Raw genomic sequence first — 13,424 nt, 5'->3', positions numbered from 1 at the left:
GAAGAAATCTCCACAGACATCGGATCCCGACTTAAGTCACATTTTCTTTGCCTTAACTGGTGTTGACCTGATTGTCGCTCGTGTGGATTGATATTGAGGTCTGTTTACACTTTCTAATTGTAGAAAAGATGTCCCTGAACTGAATGATACAAGAATCAGCAGGTGTTTTTGCACCAAAATAAACCCAGAGACGATTGAAATCAATGTTTAGGAAGCCCACGTCTGGTATTTTTATGCTCAAAATGATTAAACGTAGTGTCAAAAAAATCATTAATTTCAGTATTAATCATGTTATAAATGAACATTTGAGTATTGTAGCTCAGATCCCTTGGTATAATATATCATTTACAGCAATAAACACACACTACCTATTTTCATCATTTTTATGGCTATGACTACTTTGACGTGCTTAATCTCATAACTAGAGTATGACTTAAGACGGGGTTTCACAGACGGTGTCACATATAATATAATATAATATAATATAAAATAATAGCTATACAGGTTGGCTGGGTTACAAAAGAAAACATAACATTGAAAAAGTCCAATGGATCAAAAGTAAATTGGACAAATAAGAAAGATATATTTTAGTTATTTAGACATATTTTGATAATTACAAAATTATTTAAATTATTTTAAATGTTATACTTTTATATTTGACTGTCATTCATACGTTTTTGAAGCCTGAAAAGAAAATCATATACCCTTATTTTATTATATGACACAAGCTAAATTTGTATAAATGACTTTGTTGTGTGTATGAAGCACACATAGCTTCATAACGATTGAATGTATGGTAATTAATCATCATATTCATGAAACACTTAAAACAGAAAATGTATCATCATAGCCCTAAAACAGGCAATTCATCGTCATAATGGCAGTTATTTGTTTGACAATTGATTTCAGCCAAATTTCACAATCGTGACCCCTAATTTTCATTATTAGGATCCTAACTTGTGAATTGTTTTGTTAAATATGTACAAAATTTCAAACAGTGACAACAGCTTGTATCATTAAGAAAAAAGTGATTTCATGACATCATATAAATTGATAGAATGTGAAATTTGTACATCTTTTAAAAAGCTAAAATGTGATTAAAATCATTAAGCAAAACAAAATAAATTACAATATACAATGTTGTGTGAATATTTATGAAGAGGCCCCCTCTCTCAGTCTGCTTAATATATTTGTTTAGTTACATTATGCTTGCATGCTGTCAAAAGTCTGCCGAGTAAAAACAAAAATGTACAAGCCTATGACGATTCTTTCTCCAACATGATCATAGATGGTTGTATTGCCTTCTAATAATGTTTAACAGTGTGTGTACATGCACCACAGGAGATTAAGTTGTTTTGAATCTCATTGTCATTGCCAGCACATCTCAAATTCTGTATTGTGTTTAATAGAATTGTTTGGTGGAAGTGATGCTGATAGAAATTACATTTGTAAATTTGTTTTTACAAATTGCAGCCTCCTTTGTTATACTAACACTTTTTGTATAATTTTGCTAAATACAGATTGATTGGAAATTACACTTAATTAAAAAGTAATATTTACCTTTGAATGTTCTTTGTTTTCTTTAAACATCACTTTTCTCATATTTTAATTCAAGCATGCTCTTCACTTAGCTACTCATTTGTTGACCAGGACGACTTTAAAGCTATCGTGGGTTTAGGTGCTACTTTAAGCATTAAAATGCTTCATGAATTACTCTTACATCAAATTTTACTAGTCCTAAAATCAAGTGACTAAATTTTCATGTTAGGAGCTACCTTTTAGCCTTAAGATGCTTTTGTGAATATGGGCCATGAATTCACACAAGAGTACACAACAAATCAATATGAACTGATATGAACCAATATGCACCGTGTTGTAGCAGTTGTTTATTGTGTTGTAGCCATTGTTTATTGTAAAGAAAATATCTTGCTGTTAACAAATGTGCGTAAGATGATCAATTCAGAAGATTTAGCCAGTTCATATTCTCAAATATTGAGTAAAAAAATCAAATGAAAAAAGAAATGCTTTAGTAGATGGTTCTATGTTAACTTAGTGTTGCACAGTAGCACTGGTACATAGTACTACCACGGACACAGGCTTCATAATACTGGCGGCAAAATCAGCAAGACGCTGATAACAGAGTAAGGCAAAGTCAAGTCACAACTAGGGATGCACCGATCCGATACCTGGATCGGTATTGGCTCCGATACTGACGTTTTAGATGGTTTGGGTATTGGCCCGATGAGCCCGATCCTAATCTGATACTTTGTATTAGTCATGTTCGAAAGTGACATAAAAGAACCATTAAAACACCATTAAAGCAATTCAAAGTGTGATAGCTCTGTGACTCAAGACACAAAAGACTGTGTAGAATTAGTAAATATATAATATGCACGCAGCAGCCAGCGTGATATTGAATGGCACTGCTCTGTTTACACACACTCGCAGCTATTTTTAGCCTATTTTTAGCCTTCAAAGCGGTGCGCAATATTTGAGCGCTACTCACGAACAACATCTCAGATGTAGATGCTCAAAAGTTCGGTTCACTTATAATATGCATTTAGAAAGGCACTGGAGGTGCATTTTACCAGAATTTGAATAAGAAGCGATTTAAACTACTGTGAACTTACCTACAAAAAACACATACAGGACTTCCTGGAGAGCTCAGAATGTCAAAATAAAAGCCTGAGGGTTTTGGTGCACGATTTAAATATATTACTATTGTATTTAAAATTCTGAAAGTCAGTAATAATAATAATACTAATTTATTATTATTATTATTATTATTATTGGTTTACAAATGAGAATCATTTTTAAGCTGAATTAGTTCCAAAAAATAACTGTATGAATGAAAATTGAACTGATATTTTACAACTTAATTGAACAAAAAAAAAAGAGACCTGAATCCTTTAAAGTCCAGATGCAAGTTGAAAACCTGCCTTCTTTTCCACTGAAAACTAAGACTGGAATTACTGTTAATTTTGCTGCAACATTATCCAGTAGACTAGTTAACAATAAAGTGTTTCTTAATAAGCTATACATTTATATTGAGATAATGTGTAGTTTGAGGTTTGTGTTTTTTTTACATATTAAAGAGTACTCCCAATTAGTTCCACACAATAATGTAAAGATATTCTAAAATGATTATGCAAAAAAACAACAACACTTGTATCGGTATCGGCCAATACTAAGATTTCAGATATCGATTAAAAGAGAAAAGGTGGTATCGGTGCATCCCTAGTCACAACCCCAAATACCTCCACCTCTGGGAGCCTTTCACTTCAAATGCATCTGTATTTTTCTGTAAGCATGCGCTATAGACAAACATCTTTGACTGTTTTGTCATGTCTCGCAGTTTTTTCAGCGTCTCGTGCAGCAAGTTTAAATTGATGATGTATCAATTTAAAATGAGATTCAACCTTTAAAACATGTCTCGAGACACCCGTGTTCTGCTTTGTTCATTGCACTGTGTCTGGTTTTGCCCAATAATGTAGGACATCATTAGTGCTTGGTACACATCCAGAATTCAAATGCTCATTTAAATGTGTGCTTTTATATTCAATTCAATGAAGTGAAGCCTCACAAGTGGTCACAGGAGACGCATTTAAGCATCCAGATGTAAATAGCGATTTGTCCCGCCTGACAGCATGTGATTGGATCACTCGAGGCGCATCTTAATACCAGGTGTAAACTGGGCTGCTGATTTTGGCCTGGTCGGTGATAAAGGGGTGAAAACAAGACCACAGACTTGCACAATGGACCCAAGCAGAATATCACAAAGACTTGCCAGTGAGTAGCAAATGTCTATAAAACCCACACAACCACAAAGCGAAAGGCTTAAAACCTCACACAATGCCATAACCACATAACAACGCACAGGCAACCACTCACAACACGTTTGCATTGTGGCGGCAAGTTTACACAGGCAGGCACCACTCACATCATCTTCAGAAAATCTAGGTTTGCAATGTTATAGGTTGTGAGCCAAGCTGTGGATTTTTAAAGTACAGAGATTGCTGTTTGGCTGAGGGCGTTTAAAGTCCTGCATTGCACACCTTCAGAGTACTGTGAGTTTAGGCACTGAACAAAGCTCTTGAGTTTCAGATTTTCTGTGAAACATTGATATCTTGGGTTCAAATTCTCTGAAATGAAGCATTGTCTGAAGTGTATGCTGTTATCTTGTGTCAAGACATCACATTGGTTTTTCTTTTGTTTGTTTACATTGTTGCTGAGCATTTACCTCAGCGGCATTATGATAAGAACATAAAGCGTATCATCCGTGATATCAAAACCAAACCGCTTTCACACTTTACAGTTGAGTATACAGTATGTTTAGTGTGATTTTGCTACCAGCTGGACAGGGGGATGGTTCCCAGTTACATCTCTCATGACATGATGCTTGTGCTCCAAACTCAAACAAACAACTGATTCAATTTGCGCAAATGTCAGTTTGATCAATCAGAAGGTGGAATTAAATGTCAGTTCGAGTTTGTACAAAAAACAATCTGACTGTGTGGCGTTGGTCTGAATATTGGTTGTGTGTTATTGTAAAACCCTCCGAGACCCTGCTTAGAAAGGGAACCATTTCCTGTATAAGAAAGAGATTGTGTTTGTCTAATTGTGTGTACCCACTAGGGATGTGCAAAACAACCAATTTTCATAATCCTCTAGTCAGTCGGTTGTTTAAACAACTAGTTGAATAGTCAGTGTTAAGTATAATGTATAGTTGGGCTCCCTTATTCACTTGACCCTGAGCAGATGTGTGTCAGAGAGATGGATGGATACTAAGCGCAGCATTTCAACATGGTAACGAACGGATATTCAACAAATAAAAGGCTAAAAAACTGTAACATAATATTGCACAAAACTATCAAAGTAAAAAATAAAATAGGCTCCAATACACATCAGCATGAAACCGCTTATGTGCATCCTGTATGCAGAATGACATGCTTCAATGTAACTGGAGTGCTTCAGGGCAATCATCACTGTGCATTTAAAAGCGCAGAACTTCAAGATAATTTTGCGTGTAGGCATTTAGTTCACAACATCAGTTTACACCTTTTTTACTACAACTATTTACTTAAGCAGTGTCCGATAGAATCAGCGAAAGACTTAACTCTCTCCCCAGCACCTAACATACACTGTAACATTACTCACATCTGAGGATTTAACTTCCGACAGTGATGGTCTTGAAATGTATTGTTGATTCTGCGCTTTGATTGCTGTAGAGACTAAAGAATTAAAGAGACGAAACTTCTTGCATTGGGTATAACATTGCTGACTGTTATTCAATGTTATTGAGGCCCTATTATGCTTTTTGGGATTTTACCTTTCCTTTAGTATGAAATATAGCTGTTTGTGGATGTAAAAGGTCTGCAAAGTTACAAAGCACCAAGTCCACGCCAAAGGGAGTACTGGTCTCCTAAAGAAAATACTGCTCCTGAACTGCCTGAAACACCTGGATTGAAGTCCGGCCATTACTTCAGTGACTTAGCTATGTCACTATGTAACACATTTGCATAATGCACACCAAAGGGATATTTTGGCCCGCCCTCAAACAAAGGTAGTTATAGCCAAGGCCAGGATGAGTTGGTGGTGTTGTCGAGAAGACGCTGTTTTCTTCACTGCGAACGCAAAACTCCTTTGTATGGACATCCAAAGGCAGACGAATTGAAGAATCCGTGGTTAAAATTAATTTTCACCACTATTCCTCAGAAGATAACAAACAACAATAACAAAATTGTCAATATCAAGAGTCTTTATCAGTGGTAAAGAGAGGATGTTTACTTATAATTTCAGGCTGTAATGTTAAGGCCGCTATCCACTGTAGTCCATGGCTAACTTGCTGCATTTAAATGCACTACATGTCTTTTACTTGAATCTTTGTTTGGTTCACAATAATCAACAGTGTACTTGGTCCTAAGTTACACAACTGTTGTTAGCATGATGTAGAGAAATGACACCGTTATTATGTAAGAGAGCTACAAAATAAAAACTTAACACTGTGAACGTCCTGCTCAAGTCGTGCTTGCGAAGTTGGTTTGGGTCGATCAGCTTATTCTTCCAAACTTTCATTATCGGACCCCTGCTTGTAACCGTAGTTACAATTAGGGATGCACCGGTACCACTTTTTCTCTTCCGATATTGGAAATCTCAGTATTGGCCGATCCCGATCCGATACAAGTGTTGTTTTTTTGCATAATCATTTTAGAATATCTTTACATTATTGTGTGGAACTAATTGAGAGTACTTTTTAATATGTAAAAAAAAACACAAACCTCAAACTACACATTATCTCAATATAAATGTATAGCTTATTAAGAAACACTTTATTGTTAACTAGTCTACTGGATAATGTTGCAGCAAAATTAACAGTAATTCCAGTATAGGTCATCAGTAGAAAAGAAGCTGTTTGGTTTTTTTTTGGCAATTTTTTTGGCAATTTTTTTCAACTTGTATCTGGACTTTAAAGGATTCAGCTCTCTCTTTTGTTCAATTTGGTTGTAAGACATTAGTCCTCTTTTCATTCACAAAGTTATCCCAAATTAAATATTATAATTTGTAAACAAATGATAATAATAATAATATATTATAATAGTAATATATATTAATATATCTCAATCGTGCACCTTTTGTCACGGATCCACCGTTCTCTCTCTTTCTTCCTCACTACCTTCACAGCGCTCGCTCTCTTCTGAGTTCTGATTACACGTACCTGCATATCATTAGTGGCTAATCAAGGACTGCATATATACCTTTTTCACACACTGTCTTTGGCTGTGACTCGTTTCGAAGGCTGCGTGCTTAGTAGAATGCGTCCTTTGAAGGCTGCAGTATACTGAGTGTCCTCCTTTAAACAAGCCTCGTTTAAACAAGATGGCTTTCGTAGCACAAACGTAACGTAACATGGTTGCTATGACAGCAAGCCACTCTTTAACATGTGCGAGCGCTTTGAGTGGGAAGGGAACAAAGTCCCATTAGAAGGGAATATATGAGGTACATTTTTAGGAGAGTTATAATGTTGTAAAGAGAAAAGAAAATAGATTTTACATGTGTACTTTTAGTCTAATACTTTATTTACTAAATATTACATCATATTTATGGGCATTTCCTTTGAAGCAAAAAACTGTGGGTTGTGAGTGCCCACGAAAGATGCACCTCATGCATCCTCCGAATTCCTATGAAAGAAGGTTGCATTCGCACACAGACTTTGTCTGACATTTCTACTATGTCAAACATACCTGTGTCTTCATTATTGCCTGCAAGTATCATAAGACTGTTGTGAGTTATCTGTTCATCGTGTCTGTACCCTGTCTGGATATTACTCACCTGCTGTTTGCCACACTGCTCAACTGAATTTACTCACAATGGTAACATCACTGTTTCAATCATCTGTTCATATCTCTGCCTCCGTGGGTCTCTCCGTGACACCTTTAACTTTTAAAACACTCTGGCTTTTATTTTGACATTCTGAGCTCTCCAGGAAGACTTTTTACATACAAAAAGGTGTCTTTTTGTATGTAAGTTCACTGTAGTTTAATTCGCTTCTTATTTAAATTCTGGTAAAACAAAATGCACCGCCAGTGCCTTTCTAAACGCATATTATAAGTGAACCGAACTATTGAGCATCTACATCTGAGATGTTGTTCGTGAGTACTGCACAAATATTGTGCACCGCTGTGAAGGCTAAAAATACACGCGTTCAAATGTGTGTAAACAGAGCAGGGCCATTAAATAATGCGCTGGAGCTGCACGTGCATTTTTAATATTTTTAATATTTTTAATATTAAACTCAGCCTTTTGTGATTCATTGAGCTATCGCACGTCTTCAAGTTACTTTGAATTAAATGCACGAGTCATATTAACTACTTTAATTGTGTTTTAATGGTTCATTTATGTCATTTTTTGAGCTTGACAGTTACGAACATGACAAACACATGTATCGGATTTGGATCGGGCTTGTTGAACCGATACCCGATCCATTTTAAAAACGTCAGTATCTGAGCCGATACTGCTCCGGGTATCGGATCGGTGTTACATTAGGGTTTACAGCTGCTCAGGAAGCCTCGGGAGCTGAAACTCGGTTATGTAAGGGGTGCTACATTTACGACACACGCTCTTAAGCGATTGACCAATCACAACAGACTGGGCCAACTGACCAAGCAGAGCAGACTGGGCTTTTCGGAAAAGGGGGTTTAAAGAGACAGGTGCTAAAAGAAAGCATTTCAGAAAGAGGGTGAAAAGAGGTGCTGCAGCAATGTACAGTATGAGAAAAATAACGTGTTTTTTTAACACTAAAACCTGTTCTAATTATGAACCTGTAAATGAGCATAATATGGGCTTTTTAAGCACAGCAAGTTATCATCATGCAAACATGCTCTCCAAGAAGTTTCGTCTCTTAATTTGAGATGTCTCTTAATGTCTCCCATTAAAACCACCTCCACATGTTAGTAGTTGACCCCAATAAGTGACCAGTCAGGGTAATGGTTGGGAATTATTTGTAAATCTGGTGGCTTATGGAAAGAAAAAGTTGTTTTTGTCTGGTGAAGTTTGCACACTCTGGAATTGTCTGTTTGATGGCATTAGCTAAGAGACTTGAAGAGCTATGGGTAGGAAGGTTCTTTGAGGATGTTAAATGCTCTCCTGTAGAGACTGTCTTGTGGTATATGTCATGTAGTGATGGCAGGGCTGTACCAGTGATGGACTGTGCAGTTTTAACCACATGCTGAAGTGCTTTGCGAAGTTGGACATAGGAGTTGCCATTCCAAAAAGTAATACATCTGCGGAATATGCTCACAATGGTGCACCTGTTGAAGTTACTGAGTATTTTAGATGTCATGCCAAATTTCCTCAGTCTTCTCATAAAAAAGAGCTGCTGTTGTGCCTTTTATTTTGTGTGTGATGTTGAGTGACCAGGTGAGATCCTCACTTTTGTGAACACCATGAAACTGCTCACCTACCTCAATGGCCTGTGCATTGCCTTCCTTTTCCTCATGTTGACAATCATCATCACTGATGTTCAGGAGGGGGTTGTTTTTCTCACACCAAATTGCCAGGTCTACCACTCCCCTCCTTATTCCCAGTGATGATACATTTTATGGTGGTGTTGTCAGCAAACTTTATAAACATGTTGTCTACATGGGCAGTAACAGTAATGGATGAAGAGGGTGTGAAGCATGTGGCTTAGAACACAGCCTTGAGGGGCACCAGTGTTTACAGTCAGTTTGCCGGAGTCCAGTCTCTGGTCTGCCTTTAGTTAAGTTAAGCGAAGATGTTATCAAGAGTGTTTTTCTTTCTGGTGGGAACATCAGTGTGTTGGTAATACTTTGGGAAGACAGTTTGCAGATTACAATGATTAAAGTCCCCATCGATGATGAATGCTGCATCATGCACACTTACTGTGTCGTAAACAAGACCTAGCACTGCTAGTACATTAGCATGTGATGGAATGTAAACAACTGCAACAGAGACCACAGAGAGTTCCCTGGGTAAATAGAAGCTCTGCATTTCACAAGCAGCAGTTCTACATCAAGTGAACCACGCATTGTTGACAAAAATGCATACAGATCGGTTAGTCGTAAAGTTCATTCAGGTGCGCAATACCGATGCCCAGTAAAGTTTGTGTGTCATAAGTTATAATTGCACAGCAGTAACAGATTTAAAAACAAAACTAGTGAATAAATAAAGCAAAATGTGCTGATCATGGGAGGAGTTGGCTACACAATGTCATCAGCCATGGTGGGCGCCATCTTATTTTGCCCATCTTATTTAATTCAGTGGCAGAATGAATTGTTTTTGATTTGGTTTAGAAGTTTAGTTCATAAACTGAAGTGATTTGTTTACACTAAAGGAGTTTTGGTGGTCTAGAATGTTGGAGAAATGTTGACAAGCAGCATTTTTCACAAAGAATTTCACAAAGAAAATTACTTAAATTTTGTAAAATCAAATAAAGTTGGGACAGTGGCCTATTGTTAAGTATATTTACACAAGACACATTTTGCTTAGGTGTCCATCCATCCATCCATCCATCCATCCATCCATCCATCCATCCATCCATCCATCCATCCATCCTCAAAGTTTTGTACTCAGAAATTATGTTAATGTGTGTAATACTGTAAATAACTTGAGTCAGTCTGACAAAAATATCCTTTTAGCTGCAATTTGGCTTTTTTTTTAAAAACGGAAAATATTATTTACTGAAAACATTATGGAAAAAGACTGGGGGGACAGATTATTTTTCCCTGCAGATATTTTTTGTATAAATGCATGTGAATACATAAATGTTTGTTTGTTTTTTGCAGCTGTGTGAAACAGAGCACAGGATGCAGAGTTAACACCACCCTGTGTCTCCCAGAAGAAGCCCGGCTGAGACCTTCAGCAGTAGACACATGGCGGCATTAGGGGTAAGTGCATCACTTCGTGTTTGCCGAGTGTGATTAATTTTGAAAAGGAATTTTCTTCTCTTTTTTGAGTGTTTTTTTAATTTATACTCTAATAAGAAAGTAATGAGCTAAATATTAAATAAAATCAATAATTATTGCAATTAGGGCTGTGCCAGTACCATCAAATATCGATATATCGCAACAAGTTTTCTCACAATATTGCATTGATACTTTAGGTCTATATATTGACATTTATATTCACTATTTGTGTATTCATGTCATGTCCAGCATTTCAATAAATCAAGTCATCTAAATAAATGCAAACTCATAGCGACATTCCTCATTGCTGTCAAAGATTATTCTATGAGGCGCAAGGGACACCAAAACGAGCCCGTTTCTCTCACACGTCTGGCTCTATAGCAGAGCAAAAATTTTGATTTTCTGCTTAATCTTCATTTAAACGATCCCTATGTCAATTCTTAAAATTCCAAGATCGCTCTTTCTTTCTATCTGCACCCCTCTACAGTGTTAGAAAATCACTTGCATATCCAACAAAAAATGTGTGAGATTACCTACTGGCTTGTACTCTTTCAGATATCACTAAACAGTGTTTGAGAGGTATAATGGCAAAGAAATTCAGCACTGAGATTTTTTCGATGCTAAGTAAAAGTTTTGACCATATAATGTGTGTCCAAAGACTAGATCTGCACAATCCATTTGTCATTGAATAATGTCTCTTTTAATCCCCTTTCTGTTTAATATTTTTCTCTATAGTCATAGTTATTGATCAAATCAACAAACGAAAGATTTAATTCTTATCACACATAGCACATATACTGTAATGATGCCATTTGACCAAATGGACTTTCTGTCAAAGTCCCTGCTGCTGATCTTAAAGAGACAGTGCTGTTTTAGCACTTGTTCTGCATATCAGTGTAAATACATGTTTATTTATGGAATATTACATAGAAAAGCTAAAATGTGACAAAAATGATGAAAAACTAATTTTGCAAGTTAGAAGATTATATTATAATTAATAACAGCATTAGCTGAAAGAGAATTTATTTTATATTGCATGTCAACAAAATGGACATTATAACTGGAATACACCCAAATAAATTGGTATTCAAATCTTGTGAATCAATATCATGATATCATGATGTATCGTGATATATCAGGTTGTGTATATCATAATTAGTATCGTGAGGTGGCTGGCGATACTCAACCTTACTGGCAATATGATCTATTGTATGCCGTTCCAATCTATCCTATAGATTATGTTCTATTTTATCCCTTAAGTTTCTGTTCTGGTCTATCCTAAAGATGTTGTTCTATTCTATTCTGAAGAGTCTGTTTTGTTCTTCTATGCTAAAGATTCTGTTTTGTTCTGGCTGATTGTTATTTCATTCTGTTCTATTATTTGATTCTGTTCTTTTGAATTCTGTTGTGTTTTATGAGACTTTTATGAGATCTGTGTTCAAAAACGCACTGCTGATAGAAATCCACCCTCCACCCTTTCCAAATGCATAGGCTCAGGGCTAAATGAATGGTTTTGAAGCTCCAACTTTTATTGAAGGCCACTAATATGAGAGTGTAATATTCAGTGCAGCACATGTCTGTGTTCTGTGTCCTCATTTGACTGCAGAGCAGTGATTGTGTTATTGCAACATGGCTGATGGCAGAATTCATGACTGCAGCTTTGAAAATCTAGTGTATGGAAATGCCATAGCGTACAGCATCTGTAATTCACTTTGTATGCTTGCAAGGCATTTTCTTCTACAATATTTTCTGCATTTAGCATGTCCATTTAACATACTTAATTTTCTACTTATTCCAGATAGGTATGATATATATGTATGTATGTATAATTGTAAGTATTCAAGCCATTTTTCTACATTATGACGTGACACCAAGTTAAGTGTTTGTGGGAACCACAACCTAAGTGAGGGGGAGGAGTAAAATCTTTATCTGAATGGAAGGAGAGAGCCTGGCTGATATCTGTGAATGAAATGAATCCATCAATGTGTTTAGCAGGTTTATACGTTCTGAAGGCTTTTAAGGAATTTGATCCATTGACTGTGGCTATCACTGTGATTTTACCTGGCAGTCCAAATGCTGAATGCACCTCTATTTTGCTTGCAATCATATTATATGTACAGTATGGCTTCCCTTAATTATTTTACTGGCTAATCCCAACAAAAAAAAACACAGGATTATTCAACGGTTTGTTATCCCAAGGAAGCTTTTATTATGACTAGTCCAAATGTCTGCGATTGTGGAGACATACTCTTAACACACAAATGTTTTTAAGTTCAGACTCTATGTCAGCATAACATTTATCCAAATACCGTTCATCTGCCTGTCACGGGAATCTTCGTGACTATGTCTCTAAATGACTGTGACTCCGCAGTCATTTCCTCCACCCCATATGCTGCTACAACTCTCTTTATCTGCTCAGTAGTTACCTTCCCTCCCAATCCTGAACAAAAATGCAGTCTAGCTTGTTTAGTAGAGGTTGGACTACTTTCTTCATAGGCACTGGAATCCTCCTTAGCAATGAGTTTTGCCATAGAATGCTTTCTGTTTAGGTGCTTCGACAAATCGAGTTAAGAGTGATAGTACGTTTTGCATTTAACAGTAAGAATTTCGTTTTTATGTTCAATGAAATCTAAATAATGTCTGTATTTCCATTTGAAGAAACAACCACACTCCTCAGTGTCCATTCCCTGATAACACACGTACATACCCAGACATCTTTTTGATGTGTGTTTTTAAATCTGGAAGATGATTTTTACATTGTTTACTCATCTGCAATATGTCTATAAGATTTATTTCAATAAGTATATCTCATTCAGCAGATTTCTATGAGACTTTTGTTTTGAGAATGTTTGTAATTATAATAGGGCGGCACGGTGGTTAGCACTGTCGCCTCACAGCAAGAAGGTCGTGGGTTCAAACCCTGGTTGCCCCGGCCTTTCTGTGTGGAGTTTGCATGTTCTCCCCGTGTCTGCGTGGGTTCTCTCCGGGTACTCCGGCTTCCTC

The 13,424-nt window shown here is 36.6% G+C and overlaps 1 protein-coding gene across 1 annotated transcript in view; it reads left to right on the top strand.

The window, feature by feature from the left end:
• Nucleotides 1–13,424, top strand: part of LOC127660128 (polycomb group RING finger protein 3-like) — a 71,796-nt gene that overhangs the window by 21,281 nt on the left and 37,091 nt on the right. Inside the window, exon 2 of the mRNA XM_052150220.1 lies at nucleotides 10,302–10,403. Within this exon, the coding sequence (XP_052006180.1) occupies nucleotides 10,389–10,403 (15 nt within the window). The 5' untranslated portion in view covers nucleotides 10,302–10,388. The remainder of the gene's footprint in view (nucleotides 1–10,301; nucleotides 10,404–13,424) is intronic.

This window comes from Xyrauchen texanus, chromosome 19 (genome assembly GCF_025860055.1).
Source record: "Xyrauchen texanus isolate HMW12.3.18 chromosome 19, RBS_HiC_50CHRs, whole genome shotgun sequence".
Classification (NCBI taxonomy): domain Eukaryota; kingdom Metazoa; phylum Chordata; class Actinopteri; order Cypriniformes; family Catostomidae; genus Xyrauchen; species Xyrauchen texanus.
The sequence above is the reverse complement of the archived record's forward strand: the minus strand, read 5'-3'. Positions and strand labels throughout refer to the sequence as shown.